Below are 25618 nucleotides of genomic sequence, written 5' to 3'. Positions count from 1 at the left end.
AGGCCCTGCTGGTCAGAGTAGCCGGACCCCATTTAAACATCTGGATGCAAGCTCAGCCATGCTGGGGTTCTCGCTAGCCTCCACTTCCCCTGGGCTTCCGGCCCCAGCCTGTGTCTCAGGCACCATGGCTGGTCAGAAGACAGTGCCCAACTGGTTAGTTGCAGAATCCATCTGGCTTAGCTTTCTGTCTCTGACAGACTTAAGAAGCTTCTGTAGAAGAGAAAGAGGGACTATTTCCTGTTCCCTTCACATAAGCTGCCCCAAAGTGGGGCAAAGGGCAGGGGGCACACAAAGAACTGTTCTTTTCAAACACCTAGAGTGGCCAGGATGTGGCTGTAGGAACAAGAACAGATAAACACAAGGGAGGACACAGACTGAGGAACATGATGCCTAATGGCATTAGGTTTATTCTGTGAAAAGCAGAGTTGGAGGTTCTCAGAGGCACTCGGTGAGACTAACGGCAGATAGTGTATTGTCCTGCCCACCCCCCCACCCCCCAGCATACCCCAAGACCGGACAAGAACCTCTATCAGATAGGAAACCAGAGTCCCAGGGCCCCACAGTGGAGGAGGGGTAAGCAGATGGTTTGCTTTTTAATACCAATCGTCTTGCTTCCTCTGGGCTTTGGGCTTAAAGTCTGGGGTTTACAGCTGGAGGCACAGGGCCCATCCACTTTTCTCCTGAATAGAAAAGATCATGAGTCAGAGGCCCCACAAGCCCTCAGGGATTCTCTCCAGGAAGAGCTCCTGGGTGCTGGGTACAGAAGGCTTCCTTCTCTCCTGCAGAGAAGGTGGCCCCTCCCCACTCCACCTCAAGCACACCTACCTCTGTATGAGGTTCCATTATCGGAAGTGCCTAGAACATTTTTTTTAAAATTCTTGAATCTGTCCTTCTGGGCAACTGATATAATGCAGGGGTGGGCTCAAGGGCAGTCAGTATGAACGTGTAACTTACCCAGCAGGTATGCCAGCAACTCCATCCGGTCGGAGCCAAAGAGCATGTGGGTTTCATCATGCAGGTGGGCCACAGTGATGGGCAGCCCAAAAGCCTGGAGAAGTAACAGGGCAGGAGGGCGAAGGAGCAGGTGGTTACAGGGCTGTGGTTGAAGGCTGCAAGTCAACACTGGTCTGAGGTCATAGACACAAAGTAGCCAGAGGTATTCGATGAGAGGTTCCAGGGTTCTAAGGAGAGTTTTCTGTCTCCTCTCTCACCATCTAGCTCTCTCCCTCCTTTCCTTGGGCCCAGGGAAAGGAAGGAAGAGGATGAGGGTGATCTTGGAGATCTCGGAGGACTCACAGTTGGGGAGTAACTTTGGCTCAGGAGCTTGGGGACCTGGTCAAGATTCTCTGTCTCAGCACAGGGGTGGGGACAGAATTGCTCACCCCGTATTTGCAGGCTGCCTCAGTGGTCTCCTTGAGCTGGTTCTTCACTTGTGGTGTTGAGACCCTTTTTAGAAGTTCCTGGGCTTGTTCCATGGACATGCCAGCCTTCTCTGCAGCCTGAAGGGATGTGGTAGGGAAAACAAGTGTGTCTGCATTAGTGCAGGTGGGACTCTCAGGAGAAAACTCTGGTCATTTTATTTTCTGCCCCCACACTATCCACAGCACTTTTACCTACCCACGAATGGAGGTCTATCTTTGCCAAGAGGGGCTATGTCTTTTGCCTTCAAAATCATGAGATTGGTAGAAAGAGTGGGTGGCAAAGAGTCATAATTGTAGAAATTTAATGCCAGAGGGCATTTTGAGAGGCCAGCTTCCCAACCACTTCATTAACAGGTCAGGAAAGATTTCCCAGGTGGTCCAGTGGTTGAAGACTGTGCTCCCAGTGCAGGGGGCCTGGGTTCAATCTCTGGTTAGGGAACCAGAACCCATACGCTGCAACTAAGAGTTCATATGTCACAATTAAGACCTGGTGCAGCCAAATAAATAAACATGGGAAAAAGCCAAAACAAAGCAGACAAGGAGCCTCCAGTCCAGAAATGGTACATATTTTGGTCAGTGCTAAAGAGCTTGTTAGTAGCAGAACCAATGCTAGAATCCAAGTCCCTTGACATTAAGCTGGGGGCTCGTGCCTTCCTACTTCTCAGAATTCCTGAATCCAAGGGCTGGGCTCTAATTCCAATAGAATTTCCTGAGGACTCTGGACAGGGCACATGGCTGCAGCCACCACCGTCTGGCTTCAGAGAATGTTAAAGGTTTCACTTTGGGGTTTGTTGGGATCAGTGATTCTCAACTTTGGCCGCACATATTAGAATATCCTGGGGGAGCTTTTTTGAAAATCTCAGTTTGGATGTCATCCTCGAGAACAAATTACATGGGAATTTCTGGGTGGTGGTGTCCAGGTGCTGTAAGTGATTTTAATACATAGCTGGGGTTGACAAGTATTGCAACCTGACCCCCTTGACCTGGAGTGGGAAATATGAAGTCAGGCATGACTTCTTGTCTTTGACCCGGTTACATCAGCGAAGTTTATTTTGACCAAGTGCTCAACAACAGGGAACTGGTTCAGTAAACAGAAGTACACCCACTGAATGGAATGCTATGTGGAACCTAACAATTATTCTCTCCAACAGTTTTAAATGACATGGGAAATGATTATTAAATATTAAATGAAAACGCAAGCCAATGCATAGACTTTGCAGGAATGAAAACACAGGAGGATATATTACATTTGAATATGCCTCAGCTGACTGCAGCCTACCAGGCTCCTCCGTCCATGGGATTTTCCAGGCAAGAGTACTGGAGTGGGGTGCCATTGCCTTCTCCTATCTTTTGTAAACTTAAAGTGAAAGTGAAAGTGACTCAGTCATGTCCGACACTTTGCAACCCCGTGGACTATACAGTCCATGGAATTCTCCAAGCCAGAATACTGGAGTGGGTAGCCTTTCCCTTCTCCAGGGGGAACTTCCCAACCCAGGGATCGAACCCAGGTCTTCTGCATTGCAGGCAGTTTCTTTACCAGCTGAGCCACAAGGGAAACCCTTATGGGTTAAGGGGGTAAGAAATTTAAGGGGAAAAAATGCAGTGTTGAATTTCCTGATTTAATCCTGAAGAAAAACTTTTTTACATCTAAATATGGCTGGCACACATTTTGACATTTGGAGCTATTTCCACTTTTCTCACTCGGACTTTCTGTACTTCTGGCTTGAGTCAGTGATCTCTCTTTGTCTTTCCAAAGCCTGTTTTTTATGTCTCTTAGATGTGACGTTGAGGTTTGTGTTGCAGTTTTTAGGGCCACGACTTGCCACTACTTCAAGTCTCCACATCTGCAGGTACCACATGTACCACCTTCTTTCATCAAATACATGTTTCCTTTTTCACCCGTGATACATTCTTTCGAGAGTCTTCTTAGTTCCAACTGTTTAGTAATTTGGCTTCTCAAACATCCTTTCTCCCCCGGTAACTATGACCTCTTTCACCCAATAATAAACAATGTCCTCTCTGCCCCCAGAGGTCAACTGTCCTCAGATTACCCAGGAGAGGAGTGGGAACACTCACGGCCAGGATGCTTGGGGGCTCTGTGATGTCTTCATCCTGGGAAGAGGACAGTCAGTATGAGGGGGTGGCGAAGTGAGGAGTGAGATGGAGGCCAGTGGACCAGGTCAGTGAACAAAGAGGAGGGCAGGACCTGGATTCTAGGCCTAGGGGAGGGTCACCAAGTCATCCTGGGTCTCCCCGAAAGGGGTTGCCCAGAGCCCAACCCTCACCCGTGACCAGACGCGCATCCACAGTTCTCTGGACACTTTCTCTAGCATCTCCGGGTGCTCCATCTTCACCGCAGTGAGGAAGCGCATGGCTGTCAAACTTCCTGTGGGGCAGAGGCACTTGGAGAGGGGCCTTCTCTAGCTTGTTTCCCATGAAGACCAGGTTTTTCCTCCTTCTCAACTCCCCCCAGCCCCCCACCCGCCAGTGCTCCATCACCCTCAGCCTCCCATTTGCGTTTCTGATCACTGATCCATCCTGCTCTCCCTCCCCTTCTGTCTCCACAACCTTCTGCATGATCAGCTCTGATGCTGAGCTTTCCCAAAGTTTCCTTCACTTAATGGAATCAACGAAACCCCTCCTTTCTGGCCCTGAAATCGCCAAATCCACTGCTGAAACCTTATGCTCCATCCATATCCCACTCTCTTCACCTTTCTTAAGGATCACAGAGAAGAAATCCTTGGGGAAGTGGATGGGAACCTGGAGATGCTGGCTCAGGAGCCTAACGTCACTTCTCATGTATACGGCTTTGCGGGGAAGCATAGCTGGCGGCTGGTTTCCTGCAAGGGGAAAGTTGGGCTTACTGATGAGAGATCACCTGAGGGTCCCAGACGGGGGATGCATCTACCTGGGTTTCAGGCAGCGGACATATTACTAGCTGCTGCCGCCAATAAGGAGACCCAGTGGAAGGGCCGCTCCCCTGGACGTTTGAAATGTCTTCCCTCAAATCCCCGCCAAAAACACCGCTGCCTTTGTACCGCTGTCTCTCATGATCCCTCCAATTAACGTGGGCTGCAGCTGCAGGCTGACGTTCCAGATATTCTTATATCGGCACAGGACCTGCAGGGAGGGGCGGAGACGGAGAGTGAAAAGGGCTGAGGGAGAGAAGGGTGTTTGATGGCACTGATCAGCCAGTCTATAGGCGCGGAGAAAGGGTTAGGAGGACACCCTAAATTTGGTTTGAAAGGGCCAAACTCTCTCAGTTCCTAGTTATCAATTCCAGGATCTCTGCTCCTGTGGACAGTTTTTATTTGTTCTGCACCCCACCCCCCAAAACTGACATCGGAGGGCTTATATTCTGGATTCCTGGAGTTGCTCATCTTCCAAGCCAGTATGGGAAACCCCAGCCTTAAGACATAAAGGTTCCTTCCACCTGGAGCCAACGACCATATCCCGTTTATCAACAAAGTGACCTTCAGTCCTGGCTCTCTACCTGCTTGCCCTAAACCAAGTAGGGCACTGCCAGGAAATTCACGAGACCGAGGTCCCCGCGCTATTTGCTGACCCCTCCCTCTGCCTCTGTCTCCCCAAGCCCCGGGCGAAGCTGCTCCCCGGCGTCACCTCGAAGGCCAGCCAGGAGTAGGGGGACAGGACATCGTAGAACAGCTCGAGTGTTCGGGGCACGGACCCCATGCTGCAAACTCGTGATCGCGAAGCGAGCTTGGCCCCCGGAAACCCACGGCGCTTGCGTCCTTCCTGCAGAGCGCGGCGGGCCCGCCCCCGCTCCCCACCTCCTCCGAGGACCGCCCCCGACCCGCCCGGGCCGCGCCTCCTCCCGGGGGAATCCGCCCCCGGGACAGGGTCCAGTGGGCGGTTGGTGGGTGCGGGGGTTCCCTGAGGGCACCCGCGGGGGGCGAGGGTGAGGGGGTCCCCTGGGGAGCTCGCAGGTGTGCTCACCCGCTCTGTTCGGGGGGATAGGGGGGCGTGACTACCCTGCCCTGGGGAGGAGTGTGGGGCAAAGGGGCGAGGTTTGAAATGCTCGCCTCTACACTTAGCTGTGCACCTCTGGCAAGCCTGTTGACCTCTCTGAACCAGAGAAGGCTTGTTGCTGACTGGAGTTCTTGGCCTCCTTCGAACTTCTGCGTGGGAGCGTGCTCGGTCGTGTCCGATTCTTTGTAACTCCATGGACTGTAGCCTATCAGGCCTCCATGTCCGTGGGATTTCGCAGGCATGAATACTGGAGTGGGTTGCCATTTCCTACTCCAGGGGATCTTCCCCGCCCAGGGATGGAGCCGCCTCTTTGGTCTCCTGCAGTGGCAGGCGGGTTCGTGACCACTGGTGCTTTCTATGCAATAGAAATGGATCAGAGGCCTGATAGAAAATTCAGGGAAGGCGTCATTGGGTCTCCTGCTGGCGGGGTGGGGAGAGGGGGTGTTCCTGAGCAAACCATAGATTCCCTTGCTCACTCCCCAAGTGTGCCCCGCACCGCCCCCCCCCCCCACCCCCCCCACACACACACCAAGCTGGCTCCTAATGTGGGGTGAAGTAGGGATGTATCCAGGGATCAGGGCGGGGCAGGGGGCGGTTGTAGCTTAGGTGATTTGTCCACCCTTCAGGTGGTGGTGTGTGCAGGAGGCATGCTTAGTACCCAGCTCTTGGTTCCAAACCCCAGCTTTTGCTCCAGGCCCTTTAGAAGTGGCGGTTGGGTTTTTTTGGTCTCTTTGTATCTTTTGTCCAGAATTTGCCCTGTGCATACATGCAGTTATGTTTAGTCCCAGATAGTTTCTTTGTTTGGAGAAGGAAATGGCAACGCCCTTCGGTACTCTTGCCTAGAGAATCCTGTGGACAGAGGAGCCTGGCTCTTTGTATTTTGTTGCTCCAGGAGAGGTGTGTCTAAGTGCAAGCATTGCAGCACTTAAGTAAACGATTCCAGGTCCCAGCCTGTCTCATCCTCGTCTCTGGTAAAAAGAGAACACTTAATACAATTACATGAAATTAAAAAAATCTGGCAAAATCCAGCCAGTCGAAAAAATGACTGGGAAAAATATTTGGGTTCGTTTTCACAGTCAAAAAGCTAGTTATCCTCGTGTAGAAAGAGTTGAAAAAAATCAACAAAGTAAAAGAACAGAAGTTCATGGGAAAGCAGGCAAATCATATGAACAGAGCTTTCACAGAAATGGACAAATAGATGGCTCTCAAACACAAACCTGCTTGTCTACATGAAAATTGCAAGTTAAAATTACACTATGCTATGTTTTCATCTATCAAGTTGGCAGAGATCAAAAAGGTTTATGACTCAGGGTGTTGGCAGGGATCTGTGGAAAACCATTGTCTTATGTAAGTGGTGGGAGTGTAAGTCAGTTTAGCAGTACCTTTCTGTTTTAAACATGCACACACCCTTTGACCTAGTAATTCCCTTTTTAAGAATTTATACTATAAACATGTTTACTTACATGCAGTGTGATGAGCTGTGAGGTTATGTATTACAGTATTGTTTATAGTAACAAAAGATTGGAAAACTACCTAAATGTTTATCGATACGGGGCTAATTCATTAAACCAATATTTATAATATTTTCAACTATAAAAGAATTTGGAAATTCTTTATGTGTTAATATTGGAAGATATACTATATATTAAGGGGAAAACAAGGTGTAAAACAGAGCAAATAATTTTTTATCTTTTTTTGAAGAGTTTAAATAATCTCTAGGTCTGTGAATATATCATATACACATATATGTTCATTGATACTGACAAAAAAAACCCCAATGAAACCAGTTGCTTTTGAGGAGGGAAGCTGGGTGCCTGGGAGCAGGGCAAGGGGAGAGTTTTTGTTGTATCTAATGTAGTTTTTGTTGTAGCTAATGTTTAACACTTTTTGATTTTTGACCCATGTGAGTATATTATCTACCCACAAAGGAAGACAATCAGGAAAGGACAGAGAGATGGAGTCAGGAAGAAAAATTGAAAAAGGAAGGAATTTGCCTTTAGGAACTTGTACTGGCAGAATAGGGGAGATTTATTTATAAGATTGATGAGCATTTGTATATTTGATTTTGATTTAAGGAAAATGTCAATTATGAAGGCCATTGTATTTGCCAAGATACAACAGAGTATTTACATCACTGGTTCTCAGTGCCTGACATTTTCCTAAGGATTTGCCAAGGGTGATGTGAAATTCTGTGTGCTAGCTTCCACGCATAAGAAACCACATCCAAATGCAAGAGACTCAAGTTGATATTATTGTGGTTCTAATCTTGGGTATGCTGTGCTATGTTAAAAGAGGTAAATCTTGGCAAACTTGGTATTTTCAACATGATTTAATAACAAATTTAGTTGGAACATCTTGCAGGTCATCAGGACAAACCAGTGTGACAACATTATAGCTGAGAACAGCTAATATATACTGTCATTATCACTTTGTTAGTAAGATCCCTGGAGGAGGAAATGGCAACCCACTCCAGTATTCTTGCCTGGAGAATCCCATGGACAGAGGAGCCTAGTGGGCTATAGTCCATAAGGTGGCAAAGAGTTGGACACGCCTGAAGCAACTTAACCTGCACATACCTTCGTAAAATACATACATACTGGACATGGATAAAAGCAAAAACCAGTGGAAAAACTGAAAATATCTGTAGTAGAGATTATACATACTTTTCTTAATTTTTCAGAGTCCCTCTCAGGCCTTGATCATTTCTTTCTTCCCCTCTTCTTTCTAAAACAGCTTTATATTGAGGTATAACTGCCATATGATAAACTGCACATGTGTGTGTGCATGCTAAGTCGCTTCAGTTGTGTCTGACTCTTTGAGACCCTATGGGCTGTAGCCCGCCAGGCTCCTCTGTCCATGGGGTTCTCCAGGCAAGAATACTGGAGTGGGTTGCCAGGCCCTCCTCCAGGGGATCTTCCTGACCCAGGGATCGAACCCGAATCTCTTATGTCTCCTGCATTGGCAGGTGGGTTCTTTACCACTAGTGCCACCTGGGAAGCCCCAAACTACACATATTTCAAGTATAATCTTTAATCTATGATGACATATGCATGTACCTGTAAAACCATCACCATTGAGAGTGAATACACCTGTCACCCCCAGAGTGCCTCGTGTCTCTTGGCAATACCCCACCCCTCCCCCCACCTCTATCCTGAAATAACCCGTGATGGCTTTCTGTCACTAGAGGTTAATATGCAGGAATTTTTCTGTCACTGTTGGATTTAATATACATTAAAAATCTTCATGTTTCAAAATAAATTTTAGAAGCCCAAGTCACTGTTTCCGGGTGTCACAGTTGGAAGTTGACTCTTGGAGATTAGAAAGGAGGAACTCTACTGGGGATGGACTTTATGATGGTCCCCCTTGGAAAGGAAGGGGTGAGAGGGGGAGGAGAGAAAGACCCTGGGCTGTGATGCTGTCTGAACAAAGGCCCCGCCAACCTCCAGGGAATTCTGAAGCTAGGATGGTCCTTCAGAGTTGCTCTTTACTTGCCATCTCCCGTCTGCCGCCCCCCAACCCTGCAATAAAGCTGTCATAGGGTGTGAGCTGCCCTCCGAGGAGGGCTTGACCTTGACTGAGGTGTAGCGGTCTGCTGGCAACACCCTCTGAGTGGGGGTTGGTCATGTCTGAAAGAGAATCTGTGCAGGGCATCACAGGGCCTCTGATATAATAATTGTGATATTTCTCCCATCCCGGGGACTTCTTTAAAAATAGAATTGCTAGAGAGACCAATTTTAAATTGTGCGAAGGGAGAGGGTGTGGAAATACTTTTAGAGATTTTTCTCAGAATTTGAAAGGACAATCCTTAAATTCAAGTCTAGAGAACGATTCGTTGGTTCATCGATTCACACTTCCCAGTAGTGCAGAATATCTCAACCTCAGCACTACCGACATTTTGGACCAGACGATTCTTTGTGTGTTTGGGGGTGAGGATGTGTGGGGGGGCCTGGGGGGCTGGGGGGGTGGGCTTCTCATAAGCTGTAGGATGTTTAGTAACATCCCTGACTTTTACCCACTAGATGCCAGTAGCATGTTCCAGCTCCAGCTGTGACAAAAGATATGCCCAGTGAAAGAAAACAGATGCAAAGGATTCCATATCAAGTGATTTCATTTATATGAAGTTGTCAGAGAAGGTAGAAAACAGCAATGGTTTCTCCTGGAGGCTGGGAGTAGAAGTGGGAACTGTCTGAAAACTGGGGCACTTTCTGAGGTTATACAACCACTAGATGTCTCCTGAGGGCTTTGAATCACCCCATTGCATGGATATACCACATTCTGTTTATCCATTCACCATTTGATGGGCATTTGGAATATTTGCAGTTGTTGGCCATTGCAAACAATGCTGCCAGGAATATTTACATACATGTTTTAGTATGTTTTAGCTTTTATTTCTCATGAGTAGATACCTGGCAGTGAAATAATTGGGTCTAACATTCAGTTTATGTTCAATTCTTTGAGAAACTGACAAAACTGTCCTCTAAAATGGCTGTTCAGGTGCGTACTATTATCACCACGGTCCCTGTTTTATTGATGGGGAAACTGAGGCACGAAGAGATTCAGAAACTTGCATAAGGTCATAAAGCTTATACGTGGTGGAGATGGCAATTGAACCTGTGGAAACTGGAGCTATGATTTCTAAACCCTTCAGTGGTTGAGTGCCTTTCTTGGATCCAGAACCAGCTCCCTAGGACGAAATAACATTCTAGCTCCTGACCTCTGTGAACTTGACACTAAACTGTGGTGGCTGTGTCCTGCGTTGGAAATTATTCTCAAAGAGGGCACCTGATCACCTTTCCCTAACCAGATTTCAGTTTCAAAACTGCTAGAGAACTTGTTATTCAGCTATGTCCGTGGGAACTGTGCCTGAAAGAATGTCTGTGATGTCCTTTTCCTTCTTTACTTCCAAGGTCATTCCCTAAGCACATTTCAGGCCACTCAAGTATTTTTATCTTTGTGTTCCTTCCATGAGAAAAATGAACAAACCTAGTGAGTATTTTGCAACTGGGATTTCTAAACTCTCCAGTGGTCGAGTCCCTTTCTTGGACCCAGAACCACCTCCTTAAAACAAAATAACATTCTAGCTTCTGATTCGACATGTGTGCCTGGTGGATTTTTTAATTTTTATTTTTAATGCAGCCTATGGTAGCCAACAGTGCACAAGTCGATGATGGCATATGTTTGCCGACTGGCAGCCACTCAGGGCTTCCTGATAGCTCAGTTTGTAAAGAATCTTCCTGCAATGCAGGAGACCCTGGTTCAACTCCTGGGTCGGGAAGATCTGCTGGAGAACATATAGGCTACCCATTCCAGTTTTCTTGGGCTTCCCTTGTGGCTCAGCTGGTAAAGAATCTGCCTGCAGTGTGGGTGACCTGGGTTCAATCCCCGGGTTGGGAAGATCCCCTGGAGAAGGGAAGGGCTACCCACTCCAGTATTCTGGCCTGGATAATTCCATGGCCTGTATGTCCATGAGGTCACAAAGAGTAGGATATGACTGAGCGACTTTCACTTTCACTGCCCAGTTGTGCAAAAGACCCTTTGCATCTGCCTGGTTATTCCTCCTGATTTTAAAGGCCTGCACAGTCTTCACTCTCTTCTGGTTTAATATCCCTGTCTGCTCTTTTCCTTTGCTAAGAATTGCAAAAGAGCACCACACGCTGTAAACAAATCAGTGAGGAAATGTATTTTCAGGCTTTGGGGTTAATGTACACATACTTGACAATACGCAATTTGGGGAATCGTTCTTAAAGAGACCTTTTTTTTTTCCCCTTTATTGGAACCTAGAGGCTTGAGGGATCTTAGTTTCCCCAGCTAGGGACTGAAAGCACACCCCCAACAGTGAAAACTCAGAGTCCTACCTCCATAAACCGGGCCGTGAGGAATATCCTCATCTCTGTCTCCCTGAATCTGTGCTACAGCTTCTCTTGGGAATGTTCCCAGGAGTGCAACTCTGAACCAAAGCATATGTGAATCCTTTATTTCACCAAGTCCTGATAGATTGCTCTCCAGGATGATTGTACAGCTTCACACTCCAGCTGGCGACACCAAGCTTTCCTTTCTCCACTTCCTCGCCAACATGTGGTGATTTGGGGCCATTCTGATGAATGCAGAATAGTATATTATTGTTGGACCTTTCTGGCTATAGATGAGAGTGAGGGCCTCTCTTGATAGCCACTGAGTCTCCTCTGCCTCTCTCTGTGTGTGTGCCCTGGTTTTCCTTGTATAGTCTAGCCAGTGGTCTGTTATGTTGTGAAAGTCTTCTCCTTGACAACCATCTGTGCTTTTCATTGACTGGAACTCCAACCAATTTTTGAGCTTTTGGCTCACCCTTTAGTCGCAAAATTATTCTATATTTTCTTCTATGATTTTGTAATTTTACCCTCCATATTTAGGTCTTTTATCCATTTGGATACCTTTGTACAAAGTAAGAGGAAGGAAGCCAACTTCCAGTGAGCCTCATCTGCAGTATCATTTAATGAATGATCTATCCTTTGCCCACTTATAGGTGGTTCACATTTTATCATATCTTAAGTTCCAGTGGATAAATGAGTCCATTTTCATGCTCATTTTCCTGTGTTATTAGTCCGACTATAACTTAGCAGTATGTCTTCATATCTGGAAGAGGTAAGTATGCCTTACTGTCTAGTGCTCAGACACTCAGTCGTGTCTGACTCTTTGTGACCCCATAGACTGTAGCCCACCAAGCTCCTCTGTCCATGGGATTCTCCAGGCAAGAATACTGGGGTGGGTTGCCATTTCCTCCCCCAGGGGATCTTTCCGACCCAGAGACTGAAACTGTGTCTCTTACTCCTGCTCTGGCAGGTGGATTCTTTACCACCAGTGCCACCATAGATGCTTTTATTCTTCTATGTAAGTTGTTAACGTAATTGTTGGGTTCATTAAAAATTAATATTTTATTTCTACAAATATTTAGTAAATTTGTGATAGGTAGGTTCCTTTCTGTATGGTTCTTATTCACCTTATATTGTTACTGCTTGCCATAGTATCTCACATATACAGTAGCTCAGTAAATATTTACAGACTTAAACTATTGTTCAACTGATTTAGGTCAGTCTCCTTTCTGGGAGAGCATTTCAGGGAATTGAGTGATGTGATAAGAGGAGTCACATTTGAAGCCATCTTGTCTTCTTTTGAGCGAGAAGAGAAAGGCGAGGAAAGCAAGTATCGGGGGCTGACCCTTCTCTAACAGGAACTACTATAACTTTGGTTTTATTTCTCCAGTTCAGTTCAGTTCAGTCACTCAGTCGTGTCCGACTCTTTGCGACCCCATGAATCGCAGCACGCCAGGCCTCCCTGTCCATCACCATCTCCCGGAGTTCACTCAGACACACGTCCATCGAGTCAGTGATGCCATCCAGCCATCTCATCCTGGGTCGTCCCCTTCTCCTCCTGCCCCCAGTCTCTCCCAGCATCAGAGTCTTTTCCAGTGAATCAACTCTTTGCATCAGGTGTCCAAAGTACTGGAGCTTCAGCTTTAGCATCAGTCCTTCCAAAGAAATCCCAGGGTTGATCTCCTTCAGAATGGACTGGTTGGATCTCCTTGCAGTCCAAGGGACTCTCAAGAGTCTTCTCCAACACCACAGCTCAAACGCATCAATTCTTCGGCTCTTCGGCGCTCAGCCTTCTTCACAGTCCAACTCTCACATCCATACATGACTACTGGAAAAATCATAGCCTTGACTAGATGGACCTTAGTCGGCAAAGTAATGTCTCTGCTTTTGAATATGCTGTCTAGGTTGGTCATAACTTTTCTTCCAAGGAGTAAGCGTCTTTTAATTTCATGGCTGCAGTCACCATCTGCAGTGATTTTGGAGCCCAGAAAAATAAAGTCTGACACTTTCTACTGTTTCCCCATCTATTTCCCATGAAGTGATGGGACCTGATGCCATGATCTTCGTTTTCTGAATGTTGAGCTTTAAGCCAACTTTTTCACTCTCCTCTTTCACTTTCATCATTTATTTCTTATAAGATTGAAAATAACTTCTGCCTGGAGTTTTACAGATGGTTGCACTCAAGGATCACTAACTGGGTTCCTAGTGGATTTTCAAAGGAAAATATGAAGCTTAAACTGGGAGATGAAAGGGGAGAAAATGTCAGTTCTCTCCTGTGATTGAATTAATGACCTCTTACGTATTGAGTAGCAAATAACTGCAGAAAGGGTTTGTGCTGCAGAAATGAGGAGGGTGGCACCTAGTGGCGGTAAGTCTATATAACACCATTTGATTTTCGGTCCCGAATAATAACATGAAATGCGTTACAGTGGCTAAGGTATGCAAGGCACTATTCTAAGAATTTTGCTTGTTACAACAGTAACCCCATGAGACAGAGATGTTTATTACCTCTAGTTTAAAGATGAGGAAATCGAGCCTCCCAGGAGTTAAGCAACTTGCCCAAGGTCACAGAACTAGCATTGTGTTGAAATCTACAGAACTAGTACTATGTTGAAATCTGGGTTCTATAGCTGTGGAATCATTAAGTTCTATCTTTCTTCTGTTTTGCCCAAGAAGACAGAGTATGCAGTTGTAGTTGATTCCTACAGCAAGAGGGCATGGATGGTGTGCATCTCTTCCCCCAACTTCCGGTCCAGTGACATCTTGTTAGTTCAAATTCCATCATGGTGGGTGAATTTACACAATGGAAATTTAAAAAATTCTACACATAGGGGTTTCTTTTCTTTGTCTCCTTTTTCCTTCCCTCTTTCCCTTCCTCCTAATATCGCTTCCTTCCTTCCTCCCTTTCTTTTCCAGAGAACGACTTTGCCAATATACCCTGGGTGAGAATGTCTAATAATTCAGAGATATGGTCCTAAGCTTTCTTTAGGAAAGCTGGAGGAGCGATTTGGAAAGTAATTAAAACCTAGTTTTGAGAGAAAACAATGGACAAAGGGATCTTAAGATTTTCCTTCTTGATATTTTTATATGAGAACAGAAACAGGTAGTTTAGGACTAATGTAGAACTCCTTAAAATAAAGAATAATGTGAAATTACCCAACTGCTTTATGAGGAAACAGACAGTTGCAGGATCTGTGTTGCTGAGCACTCATTAAAAACGGCCAAAGAGACAGAGAAATCAGGAAAATAAGCAGAATCATTTTTAGAGGGACTTAAGCTAAGTTCGGGCTTCCCAGGTGGCTCAGTGGGTAAAGACTACGTCTGCAATGCTGGAAATGCAGGTTTGACCCCTGGATCGGGAAAAGCCCCTGGAGCAGGGCGTGGCAATCCACTTCAGTGTTCTTGCCTGGAGAATCCCATGGACAGAGGAGCCTGGCGAGTAACAGTCCATAGGGTCAAAAAGAATTGAACATGATGGAAGCAACTGAGCAAGTTAAGTGCAGCAGAGCCTACATAACCATTGTTGACATTGGCAAAGTAGAACTGGAAGACCCAAAATTCACAGAACAAACACACAAATGGCAATTTGAAGGCAGTGAAAACACAGACTGAGAATGGCCCTCGCATTTAGCGGAAACGACACAAAGTTGCTACAATTGCCTACTTTAGAACCCACAGAAACTTTTGGGTTAAGGCTACTGGAAATATCTGAGTCATAGAATAACCCTACTCAAATACTTTCAATAGACAGTACTGGTAAAATGTTGGTAGTACTTGAGGTTGTGAAACACAGAGGATCTTTGTACTGTTTCTCTTCTTTTCTGTATGTTGGAAATTTTCCATAATTGAAGTTTAACAAGGGAACCAAGCCTTTAGGCCCTGTAGATGGTTATACTCTGTAGAATAGAAAAAAAAATAAAGCAGCAAGATCTGTCAGAAAAAGGAGGCCTGAGATGCAGTGTACAGGGCTTTGTATGCCAGTCTGAAGAGCTACAGGAGGCTTTTCAGCAGGTGCATGGGTGAAGTTCAAGTGTGTGTATATCTGCTTGTAAAGGAAGGGAGCAGAAGAGAATATCATGACTGCAGTTGAAACCTGAATTTAGCCTCAGTCATTTGGGTTGTGCTAGGGTGACCAACTGCTCTGGTTTGCCCAGACACTGAGGTTTTTCTGAGATATGGGAATTCAGCTTTGAAACCTTCCTGGTTGGTCACTTTAGTGATGGTGGCAGAGGAAGTGCACAAATGGTGACGAGTTCTGTGTTTGAAGGGCGCTTGATGGATAAGGAAACAGGAGAAAAACCAGGCACCTGAACAGATCGGAAGTCAAAGATGGAGAATTTTAAAAGAGGAGGTGATCACAAAGCCCTGTGCCATGGGGGACCCAAGAGGAAGGAGACTCAGGCCATATGGTTTGACTTTGTGGAATGACCTCTTCAGATCAGGAGTTGCCAGACACTTTCTTCAGCTACTACTTAGCCTTTGAAATAAAAAAACAAAACAAAATTTCTGCCATCAGGTACAATGAATATAATCAGTGCCAAAACATTAAACTGTATTAGTAGTTTTTAATATTAAGATACAGATACAGAAATTAGTTGAATAATTCATGATAAGATAAACTGCAGAGGCAAAGGCGTTTTAGTTACTAACAATCTGATTAGTTCAACCAAAGGTTAAAACCATAGCTTGCAGTATTTGGAGATATTCAATTTTTGTTCATTAACCTAAATCTCACATAAAGTTGAACAAATCTTAGTCAAAAATAAACATTATAAAACATAAATGCACAGCTAACTGAACACAGTCCAGAGCAAATCATTTTAGCCTCCTTGCTCATCTTCCTCACCATAATTAACTGATGGATGGAGTCCACTTAGCCTTCATTCTGCAGTAACGTGATGGAGGTCCTGGCCCAAGGTTTTCGGGAAGAGATAGTCTTTCAATATGACTATGGCTTCCTGTCCCATCACTTCATGGGAAATAGATGGGGAAACAGTGGAAACAGTGTCAGACTTTATTTTTTGGGGGCTCCAAAATCACTACAGATGGTGACTGCAGCCATGAAATTAAAAGACTCTTACTCCTTGGAAGAAAAGTTATGACCAACCTAGATAGCATATTCAAAAGCAGAGACATTACTTTGCTGACTAAGGTCCGTCTAGTCAAGGCTATGGTTTTTCCTGTGGTCATGTATGGATGTGAGAGTTGGACTGTGAAGAAGGCTGAGCGCTGAAGAATTGATGCTTTTGAAGTGTGGTGTTGGAGAAGACTCTTGAGAGTCCCTTGGACTGCAAGGAGATCCAACCAGTCCATTCTGAAGGAGATCAACCCTGGGATTTCTTTGGAAGGAATGATGCTAAAGCTGAAACTCCAGTACTTTGGCCACCTGATGCGAAGAGTTGACTCATTGGAAAAGACTCTGATGCTGGGAGGGATTGGGGGCAGGAGGAGAAGGGGACAACAGAGGATGAGATGGCTGGATGGCATCACTGACTTGATGGACGTGAGTCTGAGTGAACTCCGGGAGATGGTGATGGACAGGGAGGCCTGGCGTGCTGTGATTCATGGGGTTGCAAAGAATCGGACACGACTGAGCGACTGAACTGAACTGAGTCTTCCTTTGTCAGCAGGCTGCCTTAGGCAGTGTGGAGAGTAGATCCGACTGTCTGTTTTCAGCTTGGACTTTGAGCTTCATCCACCAAGCTGTCTGGGTACTGATTCCCTGGAGCATTGTTCCATCATCTGCTCAACCAGAGACCCACTGGGTCACATGGCCTTTCCTTTCTTGTACCTCAGTCCCTCTGTGGCCAGAGCTTGCCTGTGACTTTATCTCCTTTCTGTTGCTGTCTCCACACCCTCCACGATGAGCACAGAGGACTTCACCCAGTCCTACTTCTTGATGCTGCTGCCTATAAGGACCATCTCAGGTAGGGCGAGGGCTTCCATGGTGGCTCAGATGGTAAAGAATCTGTGCAGTGCAGGAAAACCAAGTTCGATTCTTGGGTTGGGAAGTTCCCCTGGGGAAGGTAATGGCAACCCACTCCAGTATTCTTGCCTGGAGAATTCCACAGACAGAGGAGCCTGGCAGACGATAGTCCAAGGGGTCCCAAAGAATAGGACACGACTGAGTGACTAACACAGGTTGGGTGGGGAGCCTGGGATAGATCCCCTGCTCGGGCAGGTGATCAGAGGTGGCAGGCGAGGAGTGAGTGGTGAGGATAGGAGTTAAACCACAGTTCCTTCTGTCTGCAACCTCAGCAAAGGATCCAGAGTCCCGCTTCTCTCGCCCACACCCCCACACCAGTCTCCTGACAGATATTCTGTTCTCCCTTGGGAAGCCAAATCATGACTAGGAGGTAGTGCTGGACGGTGGCTGCAGGCCCCTGTACAGATGAGTTTTCCAAGGCATCTTTCCAGGCCTTTGAATCCATAGGCAAGCACATGTTTCTTGCCGTGTTGATGAGTAGAAGGTGAGTTGAGGACCTCTTCCACTAAGTGAGATGAGATTAGAAGCCAAACCGGGATTCCATGAGGTCTCCTGTCTTTCCTAAGAGTTGAATTGCCATCCTCTCTCTGTGAAGTGTTTCTGTCTCTCATGGTCCCAGGTGCACTCAGGGCTTCCAACCATGATATATTGTAGCATCTGGTTTGAATAAACCAGGGATTTATTTGCAGTCTCTGAAGGCTCTGGGGGAGGAAATGCAAACAGCAGCTTTCCCTAGGGAGGGCCGCAGGTAACAGGACCCCTGTGTTTTGCATCCTTAGGCACTGATGGGGATCTCCAAGGATGCTCAGTGGGACATTTCTTCTCTCCGTCCTCATCTTTCCTAACTGGCCAGTGAGACTGAGAGATAAGCGTTCTATTCTGAGTTCCTCTCTCTCCAGCCCAGAAGGAGATAATCAGGAAGATCAGAACTTGTAATATTTTGTAGAGAAGGGGTTTTAATTATGAACCTTTGCAGTTTGAGGCACAGCGCTGACCCCGCAGTACACAGACCTCCCCTGAAGTGTTTTCCACACTGTAGTTTAACGAGTTGTTCTTTCCCAGCCTCTGAGCTCAGGGAGGTGAAAGTTTTTTTGCCTTAACCTTTGAGTTCTCAGCATCCAGTTCAGGGAGTGGCCCATATACAGTACACTTTTGTTGAATGAATGAATGCGTTTATTTTCATATGGAGGTTTCTGGTTTATTACGCACAAATGTATTATTTCCTCTGAACCTCCAAACAACCCTTTGAAGTGAATATTCCCATCATCGCTGTTTCCTTGGCAGGGAAACTGAGGCTGAGAAAGGTTTAGTGACTTTCCAAAGATCACCCAAGTGGAGGCTCAAGTCTAGATCTTTGACACCAAGGATCTTCCAGGTCCTTCTCTGGTGCCACACAGATGCTAGGCCTCTCCTGCCATCGTATAGTAAACCAGCCAGTTACCTACTGTCTGAAATAATGCAAAGATGTAAGCTCTGCCCCTGGATCAGATCCACGAAGAGAAAGGCAGCCAAGAGTCCAGTGTGACAGCGGGAGTTTATAGGAGTGTGATCATTTCAGAGTCAGAGACATAGCCTCCACAGCATTCCCGGGGACTCTGCAGGAAGCTATCTGCCAGCCTTCACTCCTTGAAATCGGTTGAATAGCTTCAGGGTGGTCCCTCTCAGAGCTTTAGATAAAAACTCACTTGGGGCCTGTATGTCTGTCCTTAACAGCATTGTGGTGATGGGGGAAGTGGTGGGGGAGGCAGGACCAGTGCATTAGATGAGTCTTTATTTTTCACAAACAATTAAAGGGTTGTGTTTTAGGGATTGCAAAGCAGTGGATGAAAGCTGGAGAAATTGGAAGTGGCAAAAATATTCGGAAAGTTGCCGTGTTCGAAACATGGCAAAAGTTGTCATGACGAGTGTCTCTGGTTTACAGTGAAGACAAGTGGAGTTTGGTGGTGGGTTTCGCTTCCCCCTTGGGTCGGAGAAAGTGCCAAGTGCATGGTTGGCAAACTGGGGTTTGGGGGGTCAAAATCCGACTCACTGCCTATTTTTGTAGAGCTCATGAGCCAAGAATGCTTTTTGCATGTTTAAATGGTTGAAAAACAAGAGAATATTTCCTGACGTGAAAAATTATATGAAATTCACATTTCAGTGCCAGTGAATCCAATGTTATTGGAGGACAGCCATACACGTTGCCTCTCGTGGGTTTTGTGCTTCAGAAGAACCTGGAGGACTTGTGACAGGGGCCCACAGAGCCTCAGATAGTTACTGTGAGGCTCGACCGAGGGTTTGCTGACTCCTGACCCAGTGCCCTGCTTTGTTCCAGACAGAGACTTGAACCACTGCCAAGGCGCTAAACCCTGGAGTCTTTCTGATGTTGTCAGGAGTGGGTGCAGGAGCTGGACCCTTCAGGGTGCCCCCTCTTCCTCCCTCCCTGCTGGGGTGGGTGAGCTGCTACAGATTAAGCTGTGTTCTGCTGGAGTCCCTGGTTCGGGACTGGTCCTCTGTGTGCATCCGGCTCAGTCTGGGCTGTGGCCTTTTCTCATCTGACCTGCTTTGAGTGTCCTCATTCTCCAACACCCTGCCTCTCAGCCTCCCATCCCTCACCTTTAGACAATGAACAGCCAATGGTCCCTGAGCGCTTACTCTGGGCCAGTGTTTTCTCTCACTCATTTCTGAGGCTGAGACAGAAAATCCTAGGCGGTCGATATTCTTATCATTATTCCCATTTTACAGATACAGAAACTGAAGTTCAGAGACAGGCAGTAACACGCCTGAGTCACAGACCCGTAAGTAGCCAAGCCAGGACCCCAAGCTTAAGTCATCTTGACTCTGGGGACCACAGGGTAGGAGAGAGGAAGGTGGGACTTGGGAGACGGGTGCAGTTGCTGAGGTGAGATTTTTTCCATGAATGTTCCACCTTGGGATTCTTTTTTTAAAATGTCTTGTTTTATGGCTGTTTCCTTAAAAAAATATATATTTTAGTAATTTTTTAAACTCTTTATTTTCTGTTGGAGTTGTCACGCGTGTATGTTCCTCGGTTCTTTGTCTCGTCACAACAAAGATTTCGAGTGACGGACATTAAAGCCCCCTCGGCGTGTCACAGCTCTCGGGTCTTGGATAGATCGTGTTATAGCTCTCAGGTCTCGAGTGGACCATGTTATACTCTTAGACAAATCAGTGTTACAGCTCAGTGTTACAGCTCTATTTTATTTAGAAGATAGCAGGAAAATCCATCTTCGAGGTGAGAAGGCACGTCGATCTAAAGACCTGGGGAGAAGAGCGCCCCAGCGCATGCGGGAGATAGAGAGAGAGAGCTGGCTTTGGCTCCTCTATTTATATGTTTATCTCTCCCTGGGCCTGTCCTATGTAAATTGGGCCAGCCAGGAGTGTTGTTTGTTTTACCTGAGGTCCTCACTCCGTCCTCAGACCTTCTTTTGTTTCATTTTCCCGGGCTTTTTCCTTCCCTCTCTGTAGACACTGCCGTTTTGAACTTCTTTTCCCTGTTCTACCTGCCTAGCAGAGTGTCAGTATCAGTATCTATTGGAGTATTTGCAATGTTGTGTCAGTTTCAGGTGTACAGCAAAGTGATTCTGTTACACACATACATGTATTTATTCTTTTTCAAATTCTTTTCCCATTTAGGTTGTTACATAATATTGAGCAGAGTTCCCAGTGCTATATAGTAGGTAAATGGGGGTTATCCGTTTTAAATGCAGCAGTGTGTATGTGTCAGTCCCTAATCATCCCTCACCCCACACCCAACCACAGTTCCTTCTCTTAAGTCTATGGGTCTGTTTCCTTCCTTGGTTCCGCTCTGACTGCTTCTGCCACACCCGAACCAAATCTGACCCACGGGATTACTGGTTCTGTTTCGCCTTGGACTAACTTCAAAACCACTTTTCTCTTATTTTCTCCTGACGCAGCTGAGTGAGGGTGGAACATTCTTTAGACCCTTTACTAAAAGCAAGGAGGAAAACCAAATGGGAAACAAACCAAAAGCTTAAAAACACCTCGTTTCCCCTCAGTGAGGCTGGTTGACAGGCCAGCTTTGCAGACAGAGCGCCCCCACCACACCACACCACACCACCCTGGGAAGGGTCTTGCCCAGGAAGTTCCTCTGGAGAGCTCTTGAAGACGTTCTGCTCCTGGTTTGTGGGAATACTCTCTGGAGGCCTGGCAGGAGCTGTTAGTAGAGCCCTTCTCCCAAGGAGACTGGCCAGGTTTGTCTTCGGAGCTCAGCACCTTCACACCTTCCCTCCTGCAGTGCTTGTGGCTCTGTTCTCCACCCTCACCTCAGCACTGCTGTTTTCTTCCCTGAGTCTGCCCTGCCTGGGCCATCTGGGTCACATCCCTGGCTCCAGAATGCATCCATCTTCCTTCTTAGAAATTTCTAATTGCCAGTAACCCGTGACCTCCCTGCAGAGCACCCTGGAGCTGACCATTTTCCCGACAACCATCAAGTCTCTTGTAAAAGGCAATGCCTCTTGGTCCAGGGAAGGGGTCCAGAGAGCCCCCCAGCTTTCATACACTGAGGACTGGCTCCCCACTTTGTTTGTCCTACCTCTTCCCACAAACCCACCTTTCTGAGTAAATTCCTGTTCTCCACCTCCCTGTAAGGAGTGTGCTTCTCTCCACGGGGACTTTGGGTGGAGGGCCCCCTTCCCTCCCGGTGTCTTTTCCTGCCCTTCGCCCATGGCTTCTGATTTCTGCCCTTGGCTTCAGCCCCACCTCGCTCATCTCAAGACTTGTTACCGGTCGATTGAATTTCTGCTTTCTTGTCTCTTATTCAGTAGAGACTGCTCCACGTAGTGGATAATGTGGGGGGTGACTTTGTGGGTAAAGAAATCCTTCCTGCCATAACTTTCAACTGCTCCCAGGGGACAGAGGTGTTGTGCAGAGTTTGCAAAGTGGATCCCTTAGAAATGTTGGTTTCTGTCCAAAGCCAACCAATTTGAAGACAGGGTAGTCTGGCCCATTGTGGAACTTTGGGTGCATTCTACAGAAAGCAAGAAAAAAAGGGGAGGGAGGGAGGAATAGCGAGGAGAGAACTTGATCTGGTTAAAGTAGGGCAACATACAGTATTGATAAGGATGTCATCATCCTTAAAGCTCTTGTTAGCTCTCTGCCTCCTTCGGCTTTTGCAAATGAGATACTATTTCTTCATAATAAGCACGGAGAGGGATTATACAGTTTGTTTTCTTGGCAGTGTTCATATTAATGACATGATGAATTTGAATCCATTTTCTGTTTTTTAGTAGGTATTAGTGCTTGTATTATTTGGAAAAAATGTGTATTTCTCTTTTCTTTAGGCATTGAAATGAAACTTCAAAATCTTTTTTTTTTTTTTTTTTTTACGATAACTGTCCTGCCAACCTTAAACAGTTTTAAATAAATTTCACTTAGGAAAGCTATCAAAAGAGTATGTTTTCTATAAACATTTTCCTTTCCAGTTGAGTAAGTACCAAGCTATTTGAAGTATAAAGAGATGAATGTGAGTGAATTTGTGTGTGTGTGTATGCGTGATTTTTTTTTTTTTTCTTTTTTTTGTCACTTAGGAGGTAAGGGACTCTCTGAAAAAAGTGCTCAAAGGTCCAGGAACTCAGAATTTAGCATTTGCCAATGACCTCACATTTTCACTTAGCCTCTTAGGCTTGATATGATCAGTAGCATTTTTTCCCTCAGTTACTTTAGTAATTCTGATTTTTAAAATGCCCAATATAAGAAAACCCAACCTCCTAACTTCTGGTTCCAAGATATCTGGGAGGAGGGCTGTCTAAGTCTGTGATCAGCCTTCAGAGGCTCTGCTGCGGGTCTCATTCTGGAGAGCGACAGTGAGCAGTAAGTAGTGTTTGCTTGTCCAGCAGCCCCTGCTAGATACCCTGCCCCACCCTGCTAGTTCTGCCAGCTGACCCGGAACTGGTAAAGCCAGAGGCACTGGTGCGCGTATATTGTCACAGACCCAGGAGGGAAGCAAAAGAGATGACCCTCCAGTCTGGCCACTCTCTATTTTCTACTTCCTGCCCACATCACTCTTTACGCTGCTCTTCCTTTCCTTTCTTCTCGAGTTGTCCCTTATCATTTGGAAACATAGAGCATCCAGTTGACCAGCCACCACGACACACCTGCCGCCCTCTGCTTCATCTTTACCTCCAACCAGCCTCCTGAAAAGACTGGGCTTTACAAAATGCCTCGCTGTTTTCATCTTCGCATGATTTCTGGAAACTCCAGCGATCTGAGTGCCACCGGATCCTTAACCTTTTGTTGTTGTTTAGTCGCTCAGTTGTGTCTGACTCTTCTGTGACCCCAGGGACTATAGCCTGCCAGACTCCTCTGTCCGTGGGATTTTCCAGGCAAGAATACTGGAGTGGGTTGCCTGCCATTTGAGTGGGTTTCTTTCTCTAGGAGGGTCTTCCTGACCTGTATTGGCAGGAGGATTCTTTACCACTGAGCCACCAGGGAAGCCCAGCCTTCTTTTAGCCAAGTCCAAAGCCCTTTTCTTCACGCTTCATTTTCCTAGAAAATTCTACACCACTTGAAAATTTGGGCCAGACTTTCTCTCCTGGATCTTCTTTATCTGTAGGCATTCAGATGTCCCTTCTACCCTTTGAGATGCATACGATGCTTGTCACTAGCCCTCCTTTTTCTTGACTCCGGGTTAGTGGGGTTTCTTAAGTAGGGTGATCATATAATTTTTCATCCAGACCAAGCTATCTTTGGGAATGAAAAGATGAAAAATGCTAACAGGCACAAACAGAGATCATCCCAGGCAAACAGAAATATCTGGTCACCCTCTTCTTAAGGTTCAGTGGGGGAGAAAGTAGAGAAGAGCTAAGGACAGGATGCAAATGACCATAGATTAAGGAGCATTCATAAATCCATCTTAGAGTGGTTTAGCTACTTCTACTTAGAATCTCAAGTAAAAAAATTCAGCTTCACGTTCATGAATGAATCCAGTTACCTGAGAAGTGTCAGAGCAGATTAGGGAAGAAAAGATGGGTGGGGAGAGAGGTCAAGGAGAGGAAAAGTCAGAGCTTGATTGGAGCAGGTCCTGTGGTCCCCTGTGGGTTTGCCCTTACAGGTAGAGATGAACTTGGTGCGGAAACCGCTTCCATGCCCTTTTCAGCCCAGGGTTGCCTAAGATCAGTAGCACTGAGTGGCCAGCAGGGTAGGCAGCCATGATGATTTTGCACAAAATATTCCAGGAGCTGTTGGCGGCAAAGATGTTGGATATGGAAAGAAACAGAGCAACTGCATTGAGAATGTAGAAGATGAGAAAATAGCTGATGGCTTTGATGGCCCCCAGGTGAGCTTCCATGCTGGGGTCCCTGGAGCCAGTGGCATTGCTTTTCATGTGGAAGGTGTGTCTTTTGAGAGATGATCAGCAGGGTGGCTGCCAGCATAAACATGATCAGAGGGATGAAGATCCCCAGGTAAAGGGTGGTAACCAAGTTGCCCATGTTGGTCTCGGAGAAGTACACCTTCTTAGTGGAGTTGGAAGAGGGGACGGGGACGGAATTGTTCACGTACACGTTGAAGATACCTCTAGAGAAGGGGAAGCTGGAGCAAAAGGAGAAGAACAAGGACAGCCTCACAAGCCCAGGCATCAGCCCCATGACCTTCCTCTTCATCACGGAGAACCACGGGTGAGTAAAGCTTGCGATTCTGAGACAATAGAAGATATTGAGCCAGGCAGCAAGCCAGAGGTTGGAGTAGTTCAGAAACATGACGATGGTTTTGAAAAGTATGTTTACTCTTTTCTCATTGTAGATGACCCAGAACAGCAGACTGTACGTGTTTTCCAGCATCATCCAGATCTGTAGCAAGAGCCTGGAAAAGCTCAGCATGAGCAGAATGCAGTCACCAATGGGGAGTCTTTTGCCTCTGACCCACTTGGCTCCGCGGATGACGGTGATGAAACCGTTCCCCGCGATGCCAATGATGCACTCTATTGCAGAGACCACCAAGGTGAAGACGATCTTGAACCTGGTCGGATCTTTATCCATCGCATCCGTGTTCACTCTCACCATCCTCTTTGGCTCTGATGTTCAGATTTCTGCCTGAAGAACTGGTACCTTCTCTGCAACTGTCTGATCCTGACTCAGTGTAATTATGTTTTTTCTTTCCAGTTAATGGTTATTGCCAATTTTTCTTCATTTGCTTGTCACATGACCACAAGTTAGAGGCTTAAAATGCAAATGATGAGAGGATCTGGTTGCTGGCTGTCTCCATTTTTCATCAAGACCCATTTGTCTTGGTCTTTCAGGAGCTCATTGGGAAAAAAAATTTAGACAGGCTCCTATCCCAGCACCCTCCTACCTTACCTACCTTTGTTGTTGTTTAGTCAATCAGTTGTGTCTGACTCTTTGTGACCTCACGGCCTG

The 25618-nt window shown here is 46.4% G+C and overlaps 2 protein-coding genes across 3 annotated transcripts; both read right to left on the bottom strand.

Moving 5' to 3' along the window:
- Window positions 1-375: 375 nt before the first annotated feature.
- GSTK1 (glutathione S-transferase kappa 1) lies at window positions 376-5173 on the bottom strand. Of its 2 annotated transcripts, XM_052638851.1 has the most exons (8): window positions 5043-5173; window positions 4460-4541; window positions 4133-4261; window positions 3707-3807; window positions 3498-3533; window positions 1383-1499; window positions 955-1048; window positions 376-680 (listed from the first exon to the last, which is right to left on the bottom strand). In XM_052638851.1, the coding sequence occupies exons 1-8, from the start codon at window positions 5112-5114 to the stop codon at window positions 631-633; spliced, it is 681 nt and encodes a 226-aa protein (XP_052494811.1). In that variant the 5' UTR covers window positions 5115-5173; the 3' UTR covers window positions 376-630. The 2 variants fall into 2 exon arrangements, with proteins under 2 accessions (XP_052494811.1, XP_052494812.1); XM_052638852.1 differs by lacking the exon at window positions 3498-3533.
- Window positions 5174-24309: 19136 nt separating this feature from the next.
- Window positions 24310-25264, bottom strand: TAS2R40 (taste 2 receptor member 40). The gene is given in 2 exon segments (XM_052639102.1): window positions 24310-24613; window positions 24615-25264. Coding segments are annotated over 2 exon segments (954 nt in total).
- Between the last annotated feature and the right edge of the window lie 354 nt (window positions 25265-25618).

Source organism: Budorcas taxicolor, chromosome 4 (assembly GCF_023091745.1).
Source record: "Budorcas taxicolor isolate Tak-1 chromosome 4, Takin1.1, whole genome shotgun sequence".
NCBI classification, from domain to species: domain Eukaryota; kingdom Metazoa; phylum Chordata; class Mammalia; order Artiodactyla; family Bovidae; genus Budorcas; species Budorcas taxicolor.
The sequence above is the reverse complement of the archived record's forward strand: the minus strand, read 5'-3'. Positions and strand labels throughout refer to the sequence as shown.